Genomic DNA, 26,151 nt, shown 5'->3' on the forward strand with positions numbered 1-26,151 from the left:
ATTTTCCCCTTTTGCTTTAATGAGCATCACTTGAGCTGCATGAACTTCATTTGTGTAAAGGTAAACATACACATATTAAAATACACATTCTCCAGCATAATTTGAGATTACCCCCGCTCCCCCATTCTTACTGCAATGGTGTAGTCCAATTTCCTGTTCAACCGGTGAAAAGAGACATTTTCTGCATTGGCTTGATTGTAAAATTGGAACTCTTTTGCTAAGTTAAAGTAATATTCAGTTTTTCAAAGGAACTGAATATTACACAACACCGTTCAAGCAACTGCCATTAGCTCTTTATTTCCAGGCAGACCTCATTGGGTTTGGATATCAAAAGGTAAAACAAGTGTATTACCAGAGCCTGCCCTATATAAACACTTTTTAAAGTGACTTTGATCTATGAAATGACAGCATAAATTATTCATACCTAAAATTTACTTTTTAAGAGAACACACACACACAAAAGCTTGAAGCTTGCTTTTTTCTTATTTATTTACTTTAATTTGAAAATATTTGTCTGTGTGAGTTATATATGTTCCCAGACAGCAACATAAGTGTTGTCCCAGATCCAGCCTACATCTGGCCAGCGAAATTCATGTGGGCCAGATCTGGGCCGACACTTGTTGCTGTCAGGGAATATTTTGAGTTTAGGAGTGACTGAAGTTTGCTTGTCTGTTACATTACCGTTAAAATAACGAATGTGAGTGTTGCGGGTGCCGCGGGGGGAAGGATCGAGAAGAGGTCATGTGACCCATCAGTACTAATTGACTGCCGCGCCTCTCATTTCTGTCACTGCTCGCGCACTGCGGCCGCGAGACTGGAAACCAGCACGGACGAGAGAGAGACACCTGAGGCGCTGAAGAGTCCACTTACACCCAACTAAAGCTCAGAATACGAATATCACAATTTACCCATCGAATAGGAGAATATAACGCTTGAAGGGTTGAAAATGATGAATCAGATCGACCTTTCGGATCCATATGATAATGGATATGAACCGGACGATTACATGATGCCGGAGGAAGAATGGGATCGGGATTTACTGTTGGATCCAGCATGGGAAAAACAGCAACGGAAGGTAAAAAGTTTAGTTTGCATATATACACACACACACACACACACACACACACACACACACACACACACACACACACATTATAACCTTTAATATTATAATTATATAATGATTTATAGATAAATAATTACGTTAGAAATATAATTTAACAACGTTTTTTATTTATTTATCATTCTTAAGGTATTTTTTTAGCTTAGATTTAGCAGTTCTTTTAGAAGGAATCCCGTCCCGTTATGGGATCTGTGTTCTGGCAGTGTCACAGAGGGGTCTGGTTTGGCTCCTGTTGTCGGGAGCGCGCGCTGAGGATGGATGCAGCGGGTACCGAACTAACAATAGCGCAGCTGCGCGCGGCTCTGTCTGTTGCTGATACGATTGGAATGCGGACTGTCAACAGATGCTTCCAACACAGGATGACGTCCTTGGGATTAGAATGGATGCAGGGGCTAATTTTAACTTCACCACCAAAAGGCATCATAGTAGTTAAATCCGGTGTCCTTGGCAGGAAATTCTATTGTATATAAACATCACCTTTTATATATATATATTGTTTATTATTAATTAATGGTCAGAGTAATCACAAAGGGATTCCTAATGAAGGATTTTGTTTTGAGGGCCTCTAAACTGTGTCTTGAGCAGGGTGATCTTAAACTTTCTACTTTATCTGAACAATCCACATCTTCAGTCCTATTATACACTAGAACCACATAAGTGAACTTTCTCCCTCTTGCAGGCTCACATGTAGCACAATTGCATCACTTCAAACTGAGCTGTAAAACATGTACATTGACTGTCATGGCTAAACCCTTTCAGAACAAATTAAGTCAGTCTATGAGTATTTGACCTGTGATATCTTTTGACATTCCCAGCATATTAGGCGATAACATGTTCATATCAGACCCCATATGTTTGAGACCGTTTTAGTGTAGTTAAAATATAATATGACCTTAGTGATCTTTTTTTATATATATTATTCACAATGCAGGCTAAATAAAGTTTAGCAAGGAAGTTAGTTTCCACTTAATCTACAGCACCTGTGGTCTGCCTAGATCCTCTGTTAAATCTGGTTGGCTTAATAGAAGCTGATTACTTGTCCATGCCAAGCTGGGTGATATTAAAATTCATTTATGCCTTAAACTGAACCTCAATGATTGTATTTATACTTCTCAAATCAAATTTTAAACATAGTCTTATATTGCTTGGGCTGTTGATCTGTGATGTTAGGGTCTAATCATTCTTTTTTATTCTTCGAGACCATCGCCCCACGCAAGCATGTTACTGCAGACACACCCTAAAGTTTTCCAGAATGAATGAAATTCTTTCCTGTCTGATTAGATAACCAAGCAGTGCGATAGTCGCATTATATACACTGCATTCTCACTCAAATCTCTCTCTCCTCATTGTGAGCCTACTTCATCAGGTCTCTTATCAGAAACCGACTCTGCGGAGAGAGCTAAATTTACACTCTTACCTCGCAGGAATGCACTCTGGGGTCCACAGTAAAGCTTTCATCTGCCCAGCAATGACTGAACCTGCTTTGAGGGATTAAAAAAGATGCTCTATTGAGTCTAAAAAATGGCCATAGGGTAGCGGTGGATTTGAGAGTGTAACCTAATACAGATGTGGGCAGCCGTACAGCCACATTTTGTTCCATGAAACGGTTCCCAGCATTACTGGGTCATAATGTTGCCAAAATGCCTCATAAGGTTGCCCCTCATTCTAATGCAGTATTCAGAATCCAAAATGATATTTTGGTTAATTTTAAATTAGAATATGTATTGTTTATCTATATCTAATATCCCTGTGACAGTGGGAATATATACAGTAGCAGCTGTACTTATATTTGTGGCAAGCACAGGTTACCTTTCATTACTTTTTATTTTGTTTTATTTAATTTTATTTGAACAATTTTAACTCCTTTTGTTGCCTGATGAATGTTAATTTTCGACCCTGGTGGCAGCAAAGGGTCCAGTATATGCAGTTATAATTTATTTCTTTACCTGTGGCTTTTAAATGTATAGTAAAGGGCCTGAAGTGGTTACTCTTAACCCTTTGTGCTCAATAGTAAATGATACCTACTAGTGTCTGTTGGTGCCCACATAATGTAATAGCATTAACCTGAGGGGACAAAATGTTATTCACTCTGGAATTTAGATGATGATGTCTGGGAAGATGCTTCTGAATTTAAGGGTCCCGATTTCTTTAAAAGTGTTTCTGGAGAGCAATCCTAGGATGGTGCAGATGATGCTATACAGCAGCTGTATTATACAGTTTCCAGCTTTGTTGCTTATTGTACATGTAGTTAAGTGCAGGTTATTTTTGGAGGATGAACTCAGTGTTCAACTCAAGTGTACATGCTCATGTGTTCAATGTTTTTATCATGCCAATGCCATTCTATTGTCTTGCTGACTGACCTGATTACACTTCCTGTTCATAATTATAATGCCTTTCAAAGTTCATGGATTGAATAAAGTACAGGCATTTGGACCATATTTATGGTCACATGTTTTTTCCTCATCTTTTTCATATAGAGTTTGAGAACTAGTTGAACTACCTACTATACCTCCTCTCTTGGCGCAGCCACCAGATAAGATTCATTTAGTTGGCACAGTCCATCGCAGTCACACATGCATTGATGTTTTGACCTGAAAGTGGTGTCAAAGGCATTCATTGTATCACAACAAACCAGTTACAAATTAGCAGTCTTAAAACTTGTCTACTGTCACACATTTGGTTTAGTAACTGTACACTGTGGTTTTGTTCAAGGATTCTGCATTTGATTAATATTGAGCGTAGGATACATATGTTAGTCTAGTGATTGTAGGACTTGTATAAGAGGATTTGCATGTTAGTGTGCATGACTGGTAATTTGATGTATATTGTACTTGTTTCCCAGACGTTCACGGCCTGGTGCAACTCTCACCTGAGGAAAGCTGGGACACAGATTGAGAACATAGAGGAAGACTTCAGGAATGGCCTCAAACTAATGCTGCTGCTTGAAGTCATCTCAGGTAAATTCATTTTAAGTTTATTTGTTTAGCACATCATTGTTTCAAAGAAGCTTGCATGCATGTTTCAGTATTACAGTCAGAAAGTTTTCTGTTTTCAGTCTGAGATGAGTGTGTCAAAATGATGTGTTCAGTCAAGCAGACACAATGAACATTGCGATAATCACAGCTTGTGATCCTAATGATTACAATATAAGGATGATATTTGACAGTGTTGAATGTTCAAAATAAATATGCTGAACTTCCTCAATGATATGTAATATCAACTCTATACCAGTTCAATTTTTCATGCTGCATTGCATTTTGGAAGGTGAGAGGTTACCCAAGCCTGACAGAGGAAAGATGCGTTTTCACAAGATAGCCAATGTCAACAAAGCCCTTGATTTCATCACCAGTAAAGGAGTGAAACTGGTCTCCATTGGGGCTGAAGGTATGCTTTTTTGCACAACTGTAATTTAATCTGGATTTATAATAATTTGTTTTATAAACAGATTGAATATTAGGGGATGCAGGTTATTAATTTTGCATGTCACAGCGTTTTTAAAATAACTTGTCCTGCCCATTTTGATGATTTTCCTGTCATATGTTTGAAGAAATTGTAGATGGGAATGTGAAAATGACTCTTGGAATGATCTGGACCATCATCCTTCGCTTCGCCATTCAGGATATCTCTGTTGAACGTAAAGCAAACAAGTCCCAAACATAAAATGCCACAAAATATTTGCACAAACAGCAAAACATACTGATATTATTATTATTAAAGGCACATTTCACAACCCCTAGTGATGTTTAAATCATTTTATATCAAATAACAGCAATTAGATTGTTCAGTCATATGTGAATGATATAAAGATACACTAATTATCTTTCAGAAACTTCGGCCAAAGAAGGACTTCTGCTGTGGTGTCAGAGGAAGACTGCTCCTTACAGGAATGTCAATGTTCAAAACTTTCATGTCAGGTGAGGCTCTTTTTCTGGGTGCAAAAAAATGTTGAAGGGTGATATCAATGTTTTGTATTTTAATCAGTTAAAACCGATAACTCTATTATTTTTAGTTCTATAAAGTTTCAGTTTTTATGTTAATTCCCACATGACCCTGATTCTCTCTCTCTCTGGTGAAGCTGGAAGGATGGATTGGCGCTGTGCGCTCTCATCCACAGGCACAGGCCTGACCTCATTGACTACGCCAAACTCAACAAGGTCTCAAGTGTGATCCCAGATTAACCTTTAATCCTCCGAGACATTTGTTCTAACAGTCAGTAGAAAAATAGCATGTCTGCCACAACATTCTGATGTTCCTTTTTGTTGATATCACTGCACAGATGGTGTGTGTTACAGTATGAGTTCCTAACATCTTCATCACACTCAACAGCTCAACAGGGTTGACTTTTAGTATGTAGTAGATCCAGATCTCATTTGTTGCATGTACCGTACATTTTTTTTGTGGATGGACTGGCCTTCTGTGCACTTATTCACAGACACAAACCAGAACTGATTAACTTTCATAATCTGGAGTTAGCATAAGTGTTTATATTGTTGGATGTGATGTTTTCTGTAAGAAAATGCTTTTAATAGATTAGGGGTGCTCAGTCCTGCTGGACATCTGTCTTCCTGCAGAGTTTAGTTCTTGTACTTGGAGAAAGTTATCTGTTAGCGTTCCCATTCATCTCCGTGGCAGCTTGCATCCAGAACAGGACTCCAGGAAGAGTTGATTAGAAAACATTTAACAAGATGAAACAATTCTTTAGATTTTAGTCAGTAGTATTCTAATTGCCAATTTGTGTGTGTTGTGTATGTAGACTAACTTTTGTGTTTGTTACAGTAAGTTGATAGATTATTAACATGCTAACTCTATTAGAGCCGAATGTGAGAGTTAGCAAGATTTTCTATTCACTTCATGTGTACCTTGTGATTGCTTAAAAGTGTGCTGCCTATAGAGTGTTTCTAATTCACATTTGGAAGGTTATAGACATGATATAGTGACTACTTTTAATTAGAAGGAATGTTTTATGGCTGGAGCGAAATTCTGCTAGAATGTCATAACAGATCCTCTGTGAAACGTGGAGATGTTTTGTTGAGGGCAAATTTGTATAGTTAGCTGATATTTTTTAGCTGTAATTTGCAGGTAGCTTGTGTTAGCTTATAGTGATGTAGTAAAACCACCTTCAAAAGTTGGGGTCGGCAAGATTTTTAAATGTTTTTGAAAGAAGTCTCTCACATTTACCGCGGGCTGAATTTATTTGATTATTACTGTTTGTAGTGTAATTTATTGTGAAATATTATTCCAATTTAAAATACCTGTTTTAATGCAAATTGAATTTATTACTGTCATAACAAAGCTGAACGTTTAATAATAATAATTTTTCTAATATGCTGATTTGGTGCTCAAGGAACGTTTCTTATCAAACTGACCTCATACGGTAATTATGGCAGTCAAAAGGCAGTCAGAGAAAGTTGCGGCCCATAATATGTTTTCTCAGAGGACCGCTTGGGTTTACAATAATCTTGACCCGAATCAAGAATCCCTATTAGAACTTATTCTGACCCTTCGAAGTGGATTTTAAGTGGGCTAGAACTTGAAGCATCGTAGTACTCTAATGACATGTTAGATTTGATTTCTTTGTTCCCAGAATAGGGAATCATAAAGGCATGCTGAACAGGATGTGGCATTTGTTTCCAGCCATGTTTCTAGTCAGTGTGAATGAGTGTATGTGCACTATGGTTTTTATTAGTTGGTTAGAACAGACCTTTAAAGATTAAGGATTTATTTAGCTTGTCAGGGTCAGTCAGTTTATCTGTGACTAAAGTGACTAAAAGACCCCTCACCCCACACAGACATTCCTGTCCCCTTCAGCTGTCACTGACGGCTCCAGGTGAGCTTGAATGGGGTAATCCAATGTTTAGCATGGACCTCAGTGGTCCCAGTTTGGACATGAGCATCAGGAGGGTCCCGGACCCTCTGGATCCCCTGCAGCTGTTGATGTCCTGTCATGGCTTTTTATTGACACAGAGAACAAAGGCTTGATCCCCAGACTCTGCTTACACACACATCCAAAAATACTTGCAATAATAATAACCATAAACAAACATTTAGGATGCAGAATGGAAGAATTATTACTATTAAAGTAATGTTTTTGAAAGAAAGTATTTTCTGCGCACCAAGGCTGCATTTATTTGATAAAAAAATACAGTACAAACAGCAATTTTCTTTTTTTTTTTATATTCTTTAAAATATAATTTATTCCTGTGACAGCAAAGCTAAATTTTCAGCAGCCATTACTTCAGTCTTTAGTGTCACATTATCCTTAAGATATCATTCTTATGTGCTGATTTGGTGCTTAAGAAACTTTTAAAATTTATTTTCAATGTTGAAAACAGTTAATATTTTTAATGGAAATTTCTAAAGAACAGCATTTTTTTTGAAATAGTATTTTGTTTTTACTGTCACTTTTGATAAACTGAACACATCATTATTACTTTTGAACATTAGTGTAGGTTTTTTTGTTTACATAAATATATATATAAATATATATATTTAAAACGCCTTTGCATTTAAAGGGCAACCAGTCTTTCAGTATGCCCAGTATGCCAGTGCTTCCTTTTCAGATAATTTTTAACTAATTTATCATTTGAAATCCTTTTTTAGAGCTAAACGTTTTTTCTTTCTTCTAGTGGCACCTGAATACCCAGACTCACTTTTGCATGAAAATTATTTTGATTTATGTCGATTTTTTTTTTTGTGACATATTATTTCTTTTAATTTATTTATTGGTAAAGCAGAATGCCTTTTCTCTCTTTTTGTCTGTCTTCAGGATGATCCACTGGGTAATCTGAATTTGGCATTTGACATTGCTGAAAAACATCTGGACATCCCCAAAATGCTGGATGCCGAGGGTAAACGATAAGCATAGGATGTTCCCCAATACTCCATATAACATTCCAGCTGAATCCAGAACCTTCAGACAGTTAAACATTGAAAATATGTCTTACCGAAAATGTTATGGTGACAATAAGACCTTAAATATGGCGTCTACACTGAGCAAGATCTGTATGTCACAGTTACCTGTGGCAAGGAAAGACTCCTTCAAATTTATTTTATTAGGAAACAATAGGATGATCCAAGTTCTAGGCTCAGGCTAGTCCTATGTTCCTTACAATAAATCATCAATAAGACAATATTCTAAAAGCTGGATGCAAATTCTAAAGATCTCAAGCAACAAACTGCCTATTTTTTAGCTGTATAATATTACAAAATATGGCTTTTGCTCCACAGTCCTAGTATCCTCATTTTTCACTTTAGCAGATGAACATGACTTGTTTTCTTGTTGTATTTATATTTTCTTCAATTGCACCTTATCTCCATCTTCACTTTATGTAGTTGTCTCTTAACTCATCTCTTCTCCCTGCAGACATCCTGAACACCCCTAAGCCTGATGAGAGAGCTATTATGACATATGTGTCCTGTTTCTACCATGCCTTTGCTGGAGCTGAACAGGTATTGTGTTTTGCATGTGCTAGATTTAGCAGATTTAGTAAGTATCCTTCCATCCATCTCTACCTTAGTTCTTACTGTATCTCTCTCCCTCAGGCTGAAACCGCTGCTAACAGGATCTGTAAGGTGCTGGGAGTGAATCAGGAAAATGAGAAGCTGATGGAGGACTATGAAAAACTGGCTAGTGAGGTCAGGAGACCTATTGTAGTTAAACACACATCAGATACACTCCACACACAGCACATAAACATATATTTAACCTGAATATTCCCACTCTGTAGCTGTTGGAGTGGATCAGACGTACCATTCCTTGGCTGGAGAACCGTGTGCCAGAGAAGACCATGTCAGAGATGCAGCGGAAGCTGGAGGATTTCCGAGATTACCGCAGGAAGCACAAACCTCCCAAAGTGCAGGAGAAGTGTCAACTGGAAATCAGCTTCAACACCCTTCAGACTAAACTCCGCATTAGCAACCGGCCTGCATTTATGCCTTCTGAGGGCAAGATGGTTTCGGTGAGAGTTTGACTCACACTTACCGTATTTTCCGGACTTTAAGTCGCACTTTTTTCATAGTTTGTCTGGTCCTGCAACTTATAGTCAGGTGCGACTTATTTATCAAAATTAATTTGACATGAACCAAGAGAAATGAACTAAGAGACATGAACCATGAAAAAACATTACCGTCTCCAGCCGCTAGACGGCACTTTATGCTGCTCTGTGCTCCTGTAGTCTACACTGAAGGCATAGAGCGCCCTCTCGCGGCTGTAGACGGTAATGTTTTCTCTTGGTTCTTGGGTCTAAATAAATGTGACTTCTAGTCCAGTGCGACTTATATATGTTTTTTTCCTCATCATGACGTATTTTTGGACTGATGTGACTTATACTCAGGTGCGACTTATAGTCCGAAAAATACGGTACATGTGACGCCTCTTTACTTGGAAGTCTAATTTTGTACTATTCCCATTGATGATGTTTCTGGTTTTAGTTTTTTTTTTATTGTTTGTTTGTAGTATTTATTGATTTATTTATTATTATTGTATTGTATTATTTATTGATATTTTAATATGTATTTTCTATTTTATTTTATTTGACATTTGTTTGTTTGATTATTATATTGATTTATTTAACATTTTATTGAGTTTTTTTTATTTTAATATTTAATAATCTTATTTAATATTTATTTTGTTTGTTTATGCTTGTTATACTTTATCTTATTTAATAAATCAATACATGCTTAATGTCTTTTGTTTATTTTAATTGTTTTATATTATTCTATATTTTATTTTTATTATATTTTATATGTATTTTTTTATTTATCTTAACTAGCTATCTTTGGTGGGCATGACAAAATTACAAATATGTAGATTTATCATTTGCTGATCATTTGGTTTGTGTTTGTCTGTTTAGGACATAGCAAGTGCCTGGCAGGGGCTGGAACAGGCAGAGAAGGGCTATGAGGAATGGCTGCTGACGGAGATCAGGAGACTGGAACGACTAGATCATTTAGCAGAGAAATTCAGGCAGAAAGCTACCAACCATGAGTCCTGGGCTGCAGGTGAGCCCCAAACATTAAGTGGTGTCATCAATAAAATGCCACCATTCTGCACTTAATTAAAAAAGAACTACAAGCCAGTTTGAATAAGAAAGTTCACTAAATGATGCTTAATGCATGCTTGACGTGTGCTTTTCAATAGGTAAGGAGGAGATGTTGACCCGGAAGGACTACGAGTCAGCATCTTTAATGGAAGTCCGAGCTTTGCTGAGGAAACACGAGGCATTTGAGAGTGACCTTTCGGCCCACCAGGACAGAGTTGAGCAGATTGCTGCTATTGCTCAGGAGCTCAAGTATGATCTTTTAGATTTATCCTCTTCAAAAATCCTTTCGACTTTCTTTGCTGATCTTCATTTAATTTAGCTGTTCATTTGAATGTATACTTTGGTATGTGCATTGACATTCAAAAGCTTGGGGTCAGTTATATAATTTTTAGCCAGCATAAGAGATATTAAAAATTATCTTCTAAATGTCAGATGTTTAAAGGGTAGTGCACGAGTTCTTTGTCCTTGCTATTAAACTGTCACGTTCAGTTTCTCGTCACTTTACAGGGTCTCAATAGCTTCTATCTGTCACACTACTTATCCATAACTAGACACACATATACACACACACACCCTACACTTAAATCACACACTTTCTATTTTAACATTCATTATCTCCCAGCAGGCCTGGTTGGAGTGTGTGTGTGTGCATGTATTTAATACTTAATAACTGACAGCTTCTGACCTTTATGTAATCTCAGTAAGTACAGGATGATATTACTTATAAACTATGGAGCATAGTTATGATGATTAGAATAATAATGTTAATTTAGACACAAAAAGCAAACAGAAAGAAATGTAGATAGCTAATGTTAATGACAGTTATAGGTACTTAGAGTATCAAAACAGTCTGGAATACGCTACACTGAACAGTTCTTAAAATACTGGGCAGGATTCATTATCGACTTTGTAATAGTTACAGTTGAAAAACTTGCCATCATACACTAAACGATTGAGAATCATACACTAGCAGACAAAATGAAATGATGTTGTTTACCACTAGAGGGGGACAGACTCAATAGCAAATGCAATGTTGTGGTATAAAGTCTTATATTTTTTATCTTCTGTTTTATATTTCTAAAGTGAGCTGGACTATCATGATGTTGCTTCGGTGAATCAAAGGTGTCAAAGTATTTGTGACCTCTGGGACCACCTGGGTACACTCACTCAGAAACGCAGAGAGTCTTTGGAGGTGTGGTCTTTGTTGCAACGTGTTTTGTACTAGAATATTTTAGATGAATCAAGGTATTAAAGAAAGCAAAAGGTTTGAATCCGTGTTACATTTTTGCAGAGGACAGAGAAACTTTTGGAGACTGTGGAGCAGTTGTTTCTGGAATACGCAAAGAGGTCCGCACCCTTTAATAACTGGATGGAGGGAGCCATGGAAGACTTACAGGATATGTTCATAGTGCACACCATTGAAGAGGTCCAGGTACACACACTTCATTTACATGCTTATTTTGTGAAACAGACTAGTATTTCCACAGCTCCTTGCTGTCACATATGTATTACGTTTTGACTTTTTGTAAGGTTTTTAAAGAAGTCTCTTATGCTCACCAAGAATACATTTGTTTTACTATATAAAAATACATCAAAATTGTATATTGTAAAATATTTTTTTACAATTGAATAACTATTTTTTGTTTCAATACATTTTAAATTTTTTTTTTTATTCCTGCGATGGCAAAGCTGAATTTTCAGCAGCCATTACTCCAGGTTTCAGTGTCACGTGATCATTCAAAAATTATTTTAATAAGCTCATTTGGTGCTTAAATATTTTATAGAAAAATACGGAAAAAGATGTTGCTTAATAGTTCCAAAGGACAACATTTATTTGAAATAGAAATATTTTGTAACTATGTAAAAGTCTGCCATTTTGATCAGTTTAATGCATCCGTGGTGAATAAAAGTATTAATTTCTTTAAAAAAAAAAGAAAATCGTACTGACCTGAAATTTTGAATGGTAGTGTGTATATATAAAAACAAGTTAACCATTGTGTGTAGACTCTGATAGCTGCTCACGAGCAGTTTAAGGCCACACTTCCTGAGGCCGATGCAGAAAGGCAGGCGATCCTTGGCATACAGCAGGAAGTCCTGAAGATCTCCCAGAATTACGGCATTCGTGGAGACCTCACTAACCCCTACAGCACCATAACTACAGAGGAGATTGCCATCAAGTGGGACAAGGTCAAACACAAAAATCAGACTTCAATTGTTCTTAAAGTTAAAACTCAAATTGATCTTCTAACCTCTTATTCTAAACCATTCCTGTAGTCATGATGCTAATGATGTGTGTTTGTGTATTCAGGTGAAGAAGCTGGTTCCCCAGCGTGACAGTGCTCTGCAGGAGGAGTTAGCGCAACAGCATGCTAACGAAAGGCTCAGACGCCAGTTTGCTGCCCAAGCCAACCTCATCGGACCCTGGATACAGGCCAGGATGGAGGTGGACATTAGCACCTGTGCCAATCTGATATACCCAAATAAGACATGTTTTTAAATCTATCTATCTATCTGTCTGTCTATCAGGAAATTGGTCGTTGTTCAATGGCGATGGGCGGGACTTTGGAGGATCAGATGACCCAGCTGAAGCAATGCGAGCATGTGATCGTCAGCTATAAACCCAACATAGACAGACTGGAGGGAGATCACCAACTCATCCAGGAGTCACTTATCTTTGACAACAAACATACTAACTACACTATGGAGGTACACATTCAATTGCAAGGACACATTCAATTGATCAAAAGTGACAGTATAAAGGCATTTTATAATGTTGTAAAAATTGATATTTCAAATAAATGCTGTTCTTTTAAATGTATTCATCAAAGAATATGATTTCCACAAAAGTATTAAGCAGCACAACTGTTTTCAACACTGATAATCAGCATATTAGGATGGCTGCTTAAATATCAGCTTTGCCATCACAAAAATGTATTAAATTTGAAAATGTATTCAAATAGAAAGCATTTATATTCAGTTATAAAAATATTTCGCAAAGTTACTGTTTGTACTATATTTTTGATCAAATGAATGCAGCCTTGATGAAAGTAAGATACTTCAAAAACATAAAAAATGCCTAAACTTCTGAATGGAGTGTACATAGAAATGTTTGAATTCTCACCTTAATTGCCAATGAATTTTTACAACAGTATTTCTCTTTCCTCTGCAGCATATTCGTGTTGGCTGGGAGCTCCTTTTGACTACAGTTGCTCGCACTATTAATGAAATTGAGACTCAAATTCTGACACGTGATGCAAAGGGCATCAGCCAGGAGCAGATGAATGAATTCCGGTCCTCTTTCAACCACTTTGATCGGGTGCTGTACTCGAACTACTCGTTTGTTTCCTTTGTTGAATGGATGCTATACTAATCATCAATAAACCACACCATCCACTAAACCCTTCTCCACTTTGACTGAGCATTATACAAACATCTGTAAATCTCTCTTATTTCAGCATTCATTTCATATTTGCTTTGTGTTATGTCTTGCCTTCACATCTTCAGAGGCATCACATAGCAAGAGTGGTGATTATTTTCCCATTCGCTTATTGGAACAGATTTAGTTTGACATGGGAGATCATTTACTGTATTTAGTATGTTTAAAGATTTGCGATTTGTGCTAAAATCCACTTAAAAATGATGGCCAGAGTTAAATTATACTATTTAAATACCTCTCATTCCGAATCCTTACAAATACATTTTTGTGCTGTTTTATCTATTTTCATCAGTAACCTTCCATTTCTGCTCACATCCTGTGCATGATTTTGAGTGTTGTGGGTACTTGCTCTCAGGAGGAGAGGGGTACACTTAGGCCTGATGAGACCATGTCTGAGATTTTGAGCATGTCTGATCAGTCTTGAACCTTTAGGGAGTGACAAACAGGTAGTAACTAGCATGACCTCTAACCCTTGACCCCAATGTGTAATTCTTTGCATAGATTTATACATATTCATTCCTTGGGCAGCAGAATATATTTCTAATGTACCTATCGTGTATTTTTTTTGTCTGTGTGTTTCTGTGTTAGGTTCTGTCTCTTTCTCTACTTCACATTGCTTCATTATTCTAACCATGTTGCTGCGTCACCCACACACCCTCAACCTTTGCCCTTTAACCTTTTTTCATGCAGAAGAAGAATGGGGCCATGGATTCTGATGACTTTAGGGCCTGTCTGATCTCGATGGGTTATGATCTGGTAGGACCTTTAATAGATTACAAACTAAAAAAATAACTTTCTTAAGCAGTATTTTTGTGTTGTTTTCCAATATAAAATATCTAAGCAAAATACATTTATTTAGTATTATAATTGTTTTGCTTTGTTAATTTTATGACAGTGCCATTTTTTTTAAATAATGTTTTAAAATCTAAATTTATATAATATAAAATATTAAGTATAATTAATATATTTTCTTAAAGCATGTCTCTATATTTTATAATTTTTTTGTCAAATATATTTTATAGATTTTCTATTATTATTATTATTATTATTATTATTATTATTATTTTGCTCTGTTCATTTTAATTTTATGGCAGTGTAATGTTTTTAAAGATAAAATCTGAAAAAATTTTGTGAAGTTCATGCTCAAAAACAAGAAACATCTATTTTGCCAGTGGTTTTAGAAAAATAAACTTAATTAAACCTAAAATTATATCAAATATAAACAATTATATGAAGTAAAATGAATATGTTTTCTTAAAACAAATCTCATTTTACAGTTTTGTTTGTCAAAAATATTTATGGATTTAAGAATTTTTTCTTGGGAAAAATACAGATTGTTATACAGAAATTACAGACCTGATTGTGATGTGTATGTATGTATGTATGTATATATTACACAGAAATAAATATGTATGCACATAAATTAATTTCAACTCTACAATGGTGATGTGCAATAAATGTATATGTGTGTTTTTTTTTCAGGGTGAGGTGGAGTTTGCTCGGATCATGATGCTGGTTGATCCAAATACTTCAGGCGTCGTGTCATTCCAGTCTTTCATTGACTTCATGACAAGAGAGACAGCGGACACAGACACAGCTGAACAGGTCATTGCTTCCTTCAGGATCCTCGCTGCCGACAAGGTGTGTGTGTGTGCTGCTTACTTAACCTTAACACTTCTCTTCAGAACAGTCTTTTGTACCTGAAAAATTCTTTCCTTATTCCTTATCTGTTGTTTATTGTGTTTTGGATAGCCATATATTCTGGCAGATGAGTTGAGGCGAGAGCTTCCTCCAGACCAGGCAGAGTACTGCATCAGCAGGATGCCCCCATACTCCGGCCCCGGGGCCCTGCCTGGAGCCCTGGACTACACTGCCTTCTCCACTGCTCTCTATGGAGAGAGTGACCTTTAACTCTCTCAACAGCTCTGACCTTTTCGACCAAGTCTCTCTCATTAACCAAGAAAATTCTTTACCCATTAGTAGATCAACAACCTCAAGAAATAAAAAAACATGGCAAATAAACAAAATGAGCACAATTTCAGTTTCAATCTTATTTGATGTATTTTGATAAATGATTGATAAAAAATGTTGAAGTCAATAAAATGGAATGCAGTCTGGAAGTGAAAAGAATGCAATGAAGGAAGCAAAAAAATTAAATAAAAGTGGTAATTTATCTGTCGCACTCCAAAAACTTTTCTCATAAATTGTCGGATCCAAAGGCATGGGGGACATGGGGACATTTTTCACTGTCCTTCATGTAGGCTATTATGATACAGAACAAAATTTACAAAGATTTTGTCACTTGAATTACAAAAAAAAAAAAAAAATCTGTAGTTACACTTAAATTAATAATTAAGTATGTTTAAGTATTTTTTTGTTTTTGCATTTTCCAGAACAAAATCTATTTTGTGTGGTAGTGTTAAACCTACATTATGAAAGATTTGCACATTTGAAATATGCCCAAATTGAGAAACATTCACAGAACCACTATGCTTCTCTTGTTTTTTCTGTAGTGTACTATAGTGTGGCCACAGGAACAGTAGCTCTTTCTCAACAACATAATCACCTAAAAACCTAACAGTGCCTGATTTCATATACAGTAACAGTTTATATAAATTGTGATCCTTGACCTTCTCAGTAGAGAGTTTGCTAGATAAGAGCACAAGCGCGTGATTTGACGTTTTAAATATTGGGAATGCTTCAACAATTTCTTCAATTTGGGGATTATATTAAGTGTTAACGTAGGTACGTCTACAGGGCTTGTCAAATAAAGAAAGCAAAAAAGAGAAATTATGATAAAAATACTAAATTTACAATTGTGGGTTAAAGTATGTGAACCCTTTGGAACAATATACAAACACAGCCTGCTTAACACACAAACAATTGTTTTCTTGTCTGTATTGAACAGCATGTAAACCTTTCACAGTGAAGAGTGGAAAAGTATGTGAATCCCAGAGTATCAATCAAGCTTATATGAATACAGCTAATTCATACAGGTCACTCTTAATTCATTGTACTATGACAGTGCAGTTGGTTGATTTTTGGTCAATTTGGTAACCTATCAAATCAGTTTTAATGTGAAAGTGATTTGTGAATGTCTGCTGTTGAATTCTATGAACAAGAAAGCCAAATGTGTGTTTTACAGTTGACATAAATGAAATAAACCTTACTTATGAAAAGGCCAAATATCTGATTTGTTATTGAATGTTTTGAATAAAGTGCAATTAACATTCTGTAGGTCTAAAATATGTATTTATGTATACATAATAGTGTTTTGCATAATCTAGTATGTTTTTACTTGTATAATGAATAGTTGATCATTCAATTTCATTATTTAAATTTTTATGTATTTGGTGCTTTTGTTTGTTTTCTTTCTTCCTTCTTTTTTCTTGCTTTCTCCACTGTAACTTACCAAACATGGAAAAGCCCTTTCTTTCCCAATTTAGTCTGTTATAAATAATATAGATATTGACCAACTATGAGAGTAAATGCTTATTAAAATATAGGACATTTAAGTATTGAACATTTTATTATTTTGTCTGTTTAGTGTTCATCCAAACATAATCCTGTGTGTAAGATGCTCAATACAAGAAGTAGTATTATGAGGATATAGTTGAGAAAGTGGAGCCTTTCGTGAAAACAGAGCCTACTCACTTGTGAGTGGGTTGGGCCAGCACTGAAGGGTATCATCCCTCCCCCACAGGGGGTGATGGTTGGGAGTCAAACAGTGTAGGAGACGACCTCAGCTTTTATGGCTTTGATGGACTTCAGCTCTAGACAGGTAAGATGGAGACTAAGCACATACACTACTACTGTTCAAATATTTAATTTTTCGAAAGTTATTCAGCAAGGATGTGTTCAAATAAAAGTTCTTTTGAACTATTTATAAGTAATATTCATTTGCACAAACAGCATAAACAAATGATTTCTAAAGGATCACATGACAATGAAGACTGCAGAAATAGTTGCTAAAATCACAGGACTAAATTACATTTTACAGGATATATTACAATATAATAATATTTCACAATATTGCTGTTTTACTGTATATTTATCAAATAAATGTAGCCTAGTGAAATCTAAACACTATTTGTGTATTCTTTCCTAAGACGTAGGTCAGAGGGTCACCTCTCCCAATCAGCACTTGCTAAGGGAGGATGATGTCATTAGTTGCTTAGTTCAACATGCATCTCCTTCCTGGTCAATGGACAGCCAGTTCAAGGCATGCTGGAGAACTTCAGTCTGGATGGGTTACTATTTCCAGTGGTTCGCTTCTCAGCTGGAGTGCAGTGAGTTACCTTTGAATAGATTTTGCTTTTGCTTGTTGTGTTACTTGTAGGTTTGTTTGCTCATTATTCATCACACAATAAAAACAAAAAAGGTCTGATTCCCCAGTTCTACTGCATTTTGTTTTAAGTGAATCTCCCTAAATCTGACCTGTACATCCTAAAACCTTATAGCGATTGGTTTTGTATGTTATCATCAGGGTGCATTTGGAGGTCGACGTGGGGAGTTTAGGTTTCTTCCTCCAGCTGACTTCTCTCCATGCGCTGAATCTGTCCTCCCCAAAACCTGCTGCAAGCTGGAGCTGTTTGACAAAATCACACGAAATCACACTGAAAGTCATCGTGACCTCTTAGTACCTGTTGAATAAGCCCAGTGACCTTTATCCCTATTCCAGTGGATTCCAGCGAGGTACTCATTCAATTTTAAGTATGCTGTGATTATTTTAAATTTAGCATCAGTGCAGTTTTTTCAAGCTACAAGCGGTCTTGCATCAACTTGTATGAGTGTCTGACACCCTTGCACTCACATCTGCATCTTATCAGGTTGAATATTCTCCACAGCTGGAGCAGATCAGAGAAAGATTAGCAGAAAACCTCCATGAACTCTGGCTTACTGACAAAATAGAGCAGGGCTCGACCTACGCACCTGTAAGTAACTGAGTAACATCTTTTCAGTAGTTTCATCTCATTCTGATGTGCATCTCTTCTGCTAGGTTAAAGATGAGAGCAAAAAAGTACACTCGTGTCTAGTTGAGTTTTCCAAAAATCCAGATCAGAAGCGAATTCATAACTTCCAGTCATGCGAGGATATCCTCAGGTATGCCATCGATTATTGTGCCTATAATAAACTGTTAGCTCTTCATTATTAATCATACTTCTTTTTGTGTTGTGGAAGGACTCTTCTTGCTTTTGGTGTCCATATTGGACTCTCTGATGAACCTGCAGAGGACAATGTGTAATGTGTCCACCTTTCAAATAAGTATATCAAAATAGGATTCCTCACTAAGACTCCTGAGATATAAACTTTGAAAATGTGTTGAGTTTTAAATCAATCCTGATTACATCACCTGTCCAGACATTGAACTATGGGATTGATAAAGACCTGCCCCTGTGGATCAGTCCTGTGCTAACAGCTGCTCAGGAAGAGCTGGCGGACAAATTGAACACAACCTTTGGGCCGGAGAGTATATCAGCAGGACTGGAGCTGTGGACCACAGCAGGTAAAAATTAAACATGTATCAGTATTTTTATGAAAATAAACAATATAAATGTGATCTTAAGTATTATTTATCACTGGAATAAAAATACCAAATTTGTCCAGTTGAAGCCATCTATATGAGTATGAGGACACTGCTTCTCACTATATATATATTTTATAAGGGATGTAATGTATAAGAGAAGTACCCAATTGGTGCCATTTTGCCTATTGGATGAGAAGACCAAACTGGCTAGCAGAGATGCCATGAGGGAGGCACTTGGTATCCTTCTTGGGTTTGGATATACTGTGGAACCCCTAGCTGATAAAATGGGGCAAAGTTCATGAGAGGTAAGACTCACAGGGCCTTTAAGAGATGCTGTATCTTTAAAATAAAATTGAATCTATATAGAAATATGTTTAAAAAATGACACACACATAACATAATTACAAAAAAGCTTAATTAAAATATTAATAAATATAATAGTATGTTTTTAATAATAATACTAGTGTGTGTTTATTCATTTGTTAGTGTAAGCGTAGCAGCTGTTACATGGTGTGTGCAGCAGAGGGCAGTAGTTTGTCCCATAGTCACAACAACAGTGGCCTGGAGATTGGATGTCTGTCTGGCTGACACGACAACAGGGCCCCTGACATTTACTTCTAATGGCAAGGAGCTTGCCACTTACTTCCAGGCAAACCGAAGTCAGAACTGGTGGCAGTCCCATTCAAATATTTATCATTTAGTTTATGCATATTAGTGTTTACTAATAATCTTGGGATCAATACTGCCCCATAAAATAGCCTATACTTATATTTTGAAAAATATGATTGGTTATTCTCCTCATATAGGCGAGAGTGTTGAGGAGAAAGCCTATGTGGTAGTGAGGCTACTGATTCGCCAACCTGAGTGCTTCAACCTGAGTGAAGTGCTTTCAACCAGACGCTGTGAGGGCTGTGAATCGATCTTATCCTGTCTTTGTTTTCCTAATTCTCGATCATGTCTCTTTCTCACCTGCATGTCCAGTGACACGCTTGATGATGATGATGATGATGTCATCCACATGGGAAATGCCATAATGACCTTTTACTCTGCTCTCATTGATCTGTTGGGTCATTGCGCCCCTGAGATGCATGTAAATGTTTTGGGAAACCCGCTGGGAAAGCTAGATAAGAGCCTGTAATGTGTTTAAAGGACTTAGTTGGAGAGAGCTTATTGGTTTTATCTACTTTTAAAGCACAGTCAGTTTTCATTAAAGGTTTGAAAAGTTATTGAAGGTTTGCTAATGGGTGTTTCTGTTGTGTTTGTAAATGGCCTGCAGCTCATAGAAGTAGGGAAGTGAGGCCATCCGGATCAGGGCAATCTTAAGATCTCTCGTCCCCAGAGAGGATCTGGAGGGAATCATCAATATTCCTTTTAGTACCAATTGTAAACACAGGTGCATATGAGTGTGTGCGTAAAATATATATTCATGATGCAAAATCGTTATTTTCAAAACTATTGATTTATCTTTCTAAATGTATTTCATTTTTAACTGAAATCAGTGTAATGAGAGAGTCTTCGCTCAGTTTTTAAATAAAGTAAATTTAGTTCATGGCTACTGGCAAAGATAGGAAGTAGGGATTTTTATGTCTAAAAGTGATTCATTGGTGGTTGAAAATATTTTGTGCTTGTTATACTCAGATGATCTAGTGGTGGAGCCTGACATGTCTTGGATATTTTGTCCGGAACACAGCCATAGTGCTGTTTTTGGAGCGGGTCTTACAGAGTTCAGGACATGCAGTTCTTGATACGACAGTGTCTGCTGGAGAATGGTTTCCTGCTGGACCTGCGAGCGGGTGTTAACATGGATGCTGTAAGGGGGACAGGCATTATATGTAGGAAAAGTTCACCCTAATTTGAATAATGTCACTTCAAGCCGATATGACCTTTTTTGACCTTTGCTCTATGAAACACCAAAGGAATTTTAGCCGAATCTCTGTGGTGCTTTTTTCCATAATAAGTGGGGATAATGGAAATAAGTGGGGATGGAGCTCTTGATCTCCAAAATGTTATAAAACATCATCAAAGCAATTCAACTCATGCACTATATTCCAAGTCTTTTGAAGTCAAATTGTTTTGTGTGAGGAATAAATCTGAAATTTAAGTCAGTTATTTACTGAAAATCTTGAATTTGTGGACCCCCTAATTAACGGTAGACACCAGAATAAAGGTTAAGGGGTCCTAAAGACTTGCAGTTTTGTTTCTACATGTTTCAACAGCTCTGTCTCTGTTTTACATGTTTCAACAGCTCTGTCTGAATGCAACATAAAAAGAAAATATTGGAGCATTATTAAAATGCTAATAGCTGTCTTTTGAAGAAGCATCCACTTTCAGTCCAAAGCCTGTGGATATCAGTAGTGTCACTCTGACCTGGGATCAGTATTTAAGCAGCTTCATTGAATTCCAGACAGTATAAATCAGTTCAACAGGGACGAGGAGATTACATCAGGTCATTTAGAAGTCATTTTAGAAATTGCCTCATATGCTGCCTATATACCACCAGACTGTTTTGTACATTAACAGGTTTAAAAATAACTGCACGTTCAATCTGGTGTTGAAGGCTATGGCAGAGCAGTTGGCTGAGGATTATCATCACATCTGGACAGCCAGGAAACTGCAGGAACTGGAGAGTAAAGGTGTGTGTTACAGATGGGCCACTGTGAGAAATGATACAGTGAAATAAATTAGGGTTCCTGCAACCACCTGCGTATTACAGTGAAACAAAAACACTGTGAAATGTGAATACTGGGTGTGTGGTGTGTGGATGTACACTATACAGGTGTGTGTGTATATATACACTACCATTAAAAATAATTATTATTACTTAATTGACAGTCAAAATATTTTTAATTTACAAAAGATTTTTATTTAAAATAAATGCTGTTCTTTTGATCTATATAATAATCTTGAATCAAATGTACCTCAACTGTTTTCAACATTGACAATAATAAGAAAGGTTTATTGAGCAGCAAATCAGCAATGATTTTTAAAGGATCTTGTGATTCTGAAAACTAAAGTAATGATCCACAAACGTATGCCATCACAGGAATAAATTACTCTATACTCTATATACTATAATATACTATTATACTGAAATACTATTTTTCAATATTTTATAAACTTATAATGTTGCAAAAAATCATTATATAATAATATATATATTTTTATTTGTAGTTATTTATTTATTTTCTATAATGACAAGCTGATGTGCACTATCCCAATTATTACAAAGATATTATAATATACATTTTATTTAAAGTTATTACAGCTTTTTGCAAAATAAATACATAAATACATGGTTTGAGATTCTATAGATTAAGGAGTAATTTGGAAGACATGGATCTTTCATGAATCTGTGTGGGAGATTATTTTAAATAAACTAGTTAGCAGTCATTATGCACAAATATTTGACATTGAATGACCAGTCACAGTAAGCTATTGCGGAAAGCTCAGCTGTATAATAAGCAGGCATTAATAACTCCACCACTTGAATTAATTATAATGCATTTAAGTGTATTAAAAACTCCACCACTTACTTAGTTATAATGCATTTAAGTGTTTTCTTATATAAAACACTTTTAACAGGGACCTGTTAATACTGATGCTTATTTTGTCCAGGAGGGGGCAGTCACCCTCTGCTTGTTCCATATGATGCTCTGAGTGTTAAAGACAAGGGTCGAGTCAGAGCCGAATGTTTTCAAGTTCTTCCACATCAGTGGGTACTCAGTGAGGAGGTGAGGATCCTTTTCTGCTACTGGATACTAGAATGAGCATTATCCCTTTGAAGTGTCCATTTCATTTTCACTGACTGGATTCTCACACTGCACAGGAACAGAAAGGTGGCAGATGCTGATTCCCCAGCGACTGCAAGCCACCTCGCTTACGGTCTGCTCCAGCAAGCCCTCTGTCTCACTGAGCAAGCCCAGGAGCAGTTACCAGAGCTGGGTTAGACACAAACACATTCCCCTGTTCTTCCACTCCACTTCTCCCCAATTGTTTATTTGCACATCTGTCTTGTCTTTTTATCTAACTGCCCTGTAATTTCAAGGCCTCACTAATCTGAAAGGGCTGTTCCAAGGTCAGTTTAGACAAAAATGAAAATTGTGTTATTTAATCATCTTCATGCCTTTCCAAATTCTCATGAAAAAATAAAAATAAATAAGCTGATCTCTTTTTATATAATCAAATTGGAAGCTTGATATAATAGTGTTATGAGAGGGACAGACCAACATTTCCTGTATGTAATTCAGTCTGCCTTAAAATCTATCCAGCATTCATAGAGCCATCGTTGATATACAAATATGAACGTTATGTTCAATATATAGAAGTGGGAATCAGTGATGTAATGTTTAACTTAAGCTATTAAAAATGTAAACAACTTACAGTTACACTTCCATTAAACAGCTATAGTGAGTTGCCTTGCTGGCAAGTGAATAGTTTTTTATTTATTTTTTTATTGGCAAACTATTCCCTAAAATGATCATGATATCAGTTGATTTCAGCTATGTGTCTGAAGCATGTTAATGTTTTGCATTGAAATTTGCTCATTTAATTTATATGTGTTGTGTTTTGCAGAGGTTGCTCGGGCTCGAGGGCAGATTTTCAAGGCTGAGAATGTTCCCCATGAGTGTCAAACTAATTTCTTTATTAAGGTCAGTTATCTTTACTGCAGGTCAAACATTTGGAACAGAACTGATATCAATGTGTATTCATTACACCATAGCAGCCAAATGAGTCAGAATGACAGACATATTTATACAACTGCCTGATTTGAACCCCAAATAATTATCCAAGTTAAATAGATTTTTGGATTATTTTAGACACTACAGATGTTTAGTTTGTATATTGGAATTATTTATTGTATCTTGAGTGATAACCAAGCTAACATCTCAGCTTGTTCAAAGCTTTGTGATAAACATTTGCACATTTTTTTGTAATTGAACCACAGTTGTCATGGTAAATTTGTGTAGTTGCAGATAATTAGGGCTTTTGTGCTGTTCATAGAGACATCTCTGTGGGTCATGTCTCTGCTGATCCCATTATTGATTAGACCTCATGTTTTTGTTTTTGCTATCCATCCCTGTTCTGAGACAATATGCTGCATGCCGTTTAGTCTGTATGCAAGCCTCCTTTTTCTTTCTGTCCCAGGTTGTATTTCCACTATTAGATCAATACTTCAAAAATCACAATCTCTACTTCCTCTCCACTGCAGTGTGTTCACTTATTGATGGCTGCCAGTCCACCAATAAAGAAAAAGAGATGGTCACAAGGTAATTTGTGATGACAGGCTGCCATACATTTGCATGTGATTATGTGGGTCAGGTTTTTCTTACATAAGACAATGATCCTCAGTCATTTTATAAAAGCTGCTTTATTTTAAATGGAGTGGGTCCCCTTATGGGGCCTGCCATGTTAAGATCACATGACCATATAAATACTACTCAGTTTAACACCCCATTTGAAAGCTTTAGCTCATGGAATAAATCATGGGTGACTAAGTACAGAGCATTTATGCAATGACATCAGTAACTGAAAACTTGCATTATTGTGCATCCACGCTATTTGGAGTCTAAGATGGCTGTCAAGATGTCACTTTATTATACACTTTTCTTTTTGTTTTTTGCACTTTGTAATAAAAAGAAGATTGCTAGCATCTCAGCATGTAATCCTTTTTTGGATACACAGCAAATGAATTTCAAGTACTTTTACCTATTTTTGAAAGAATTCATTTGACTTCAACACTTTTAATTTAGATGCACTTTGTATTCATCTCATACACTCTCAGTCTTATCCACTGCCATTGTTCACTCAGCCCAGTCTTGAAGTGCTGCATACCTCATTACTTTTGTTAACCCCCTCTCCCTTGAAAACATAAATCAGGAACTGGTGCTTTTTACTGGCTGGATTGAATTGAGCTCAGTGCCATATTTCCTCTTAGGAGGTGATGCCCTTGCTTTGGTGAGCTGCCTACAAATCCTGGCACTGTCCCTGGATTGAAGTTAGGTAATTTTACTCCGCATGTTCGGTGCAGTGTTATAGAAGAAATTATAAAATTAATTGTAGGTCCTTCACTGTGGGGGACCTTTTTGTCTACTGATCATTTGAGAAATATCTAAACATGGTATAATCTATTTAAAAATCAGAATAAAAAATAGATAAAAACAGGTCAAATACAATTTTATTATTTATAATTAACAAAATACTAAAATATATGAATATAATTCAACTATTCCAGCCAAATATTCTAACTAAAAAAGATTACTAAATGTAGGCTGTTCATTCAAAGGAAGTTTGGAGGAAATATTACGGAAAAACAGTTAGAATCTGGTTATTATTTTTTATTTAATGTAATTAAATTTTACTTATATTATAAACTTCTGCTTTTAAGAAGCTGGTCACTTCATGAGCTCTCTCTAATCAAGAAAAATCATTAAGAAATGAAGAAGCTTTCACTTTGCAGATGATTCTTGGCTGCTTTAAAGTTTAAAAGAGCAATTTCCTACAACTTGTATTATCGAGTGTCTTTCGAAATGTCTTTTTGACTGTGTGCTTCTGGGTGTCGTAGTTTTCTTATGTCTGATGATGGACACAATCGCTGTCTCACTTGTCTGGGCCGAAATCATGCTGAGATGGCTTCTGTGGATTGTTCATGTCCATGGCTACACTGAGGTTGAGGCTCTCGTTCATTATGAGGCTTCTCTCTAGCTCTACTCAGTCTGGTTCCTCTGACCATAAAGATATTGGGGCCGCATTGGTTAGGGACAAGGGAGACCTGAGGATCACTGTCAAGAATGTTCCACTGGGCCAGCCTCTTCAGAAGTCCTGCACCTCACAGCGTAGCTCCATCGATTTCCTGTATTATGGTGCCAATCCGTCCAGTGGTGGCCCCTGTGTTTCTTTTGGGGCTCCTGAAGAGGATAAGATGTTGATGGCAGCACCGGAGGAGGGGATATCATCTTCTGATGCAGAAGACTCTGCTGAGCAGCCTCCAGCTGGCCTTGGGGTTTACACAAGTAACCCCCCCCCC

The 26,151-nt window shown here is 36.5% G+C and overlaps 1 protein-coding gene and 1 long non-coding RNA gene across 3 annotated transcripts; both read left to right on the top strand.

Annotated features, from left to right (window-relative positions):
- Positions 1–789: 789 nt before the first annotated feature.
- LOC128031643 (alpha-actinin-2) lies at positions 790–16,496 on the top strand. Of its 2 annotated transcripts, XM_052619952.1 has the most exons (21): positions 791–1,075; positions 3,966–4,080; positions 4,388–4,507; positions 4,671–4,757; positions 4,950–5,037; positions 5,199–5,277; positions 7,890–7,971; positions 8,487–8,572; positions 8,666–8,758; positions 8,851–9,081; positions 9,976–10,123; positions 10,263–10,413; positions 11,248–11,356; positions 11,456–11,596; positions 12,169–12,351; positions 12,473–12,607; positions 12,691–12,870; positions 13,334–13,480; positions 14,291–14,356; positions 15,083–15,241; positions 15,353–16,496. In XM_052619952.1, exons 1-21 carry the CDS (start codon positions 947–949, stop codon positions 15,509–15,511), a joined length of 2,688 nt encoding a protein of 895 aa, XP_052475912.1. In that variant the 5' UTR covers positions 791–946; the 3' UTR covers positions 15,512–16,496. The 2 variants fall into 2 exon arrangements, with proteins under 2 accessions (XP_052475911.1, XP_052475912.1); XM_052619951.1 differs by having other exon boundaries at positions 790–1,075; positions 8,487–8,758.
- Positions 16,497–18,700: 2,204 nt separating this feature from the next.
- Positions 18,701–24,393, top strand: LOC128031677 (uncharacterized). Its single transcript, XR_008188128.1, has 7 exons — positions 18,701–18,865; positions 18,962–19,106; positions 19,267–19,432; positions 21,648–21,760; positions 22,743–22,858; positions 22,954–23,069; positions 23,700–24,393. It is a non-coding gene; the product is annotated as an uncharacterized LOC128031677 (long non-coding RNA).
- Positions 24,394–26,151: the final 1,758 nt, after the last annotated feature.

This window comes from Carassius gibelio, chromosome A17 (genome assembly GCF_023724105.1).
Source record: "Carassius gibelio isolate Cgi1373 ecotype wild population from Czech Republic chromosome A17, carGib1.2-hapl.c, whole genome shotgun sequence".
Lineage (NCBI taxonomy): Eukaryota > Metazoa > Chordata > Actinopteri > Cypriniformes > Cyprinidae > Carassius > Carassius gibelio.

Coding starts and splice junctions, on each gene's coding strand:
- LOC128031643 (XM_052619951.1), top strand. CDS start 947: ATGATGAATCAGATCGACCTTTCGGATCCATATGATAATGGATATGAA. Junction 10,414..11,247: donor GCTATTGCTCAGGAGCTCAA/GTATGATCTTTT, acceptor ATATTTCTAAAG/TGAGCTGGACTATCATGATG. Junction 12,871..13,333: donor ATACTAACTACACTATGGAG/GTACACATTCAA, acceptor TTTCCTCTGCAG/CATATTCGTGTTGGCTGGGA.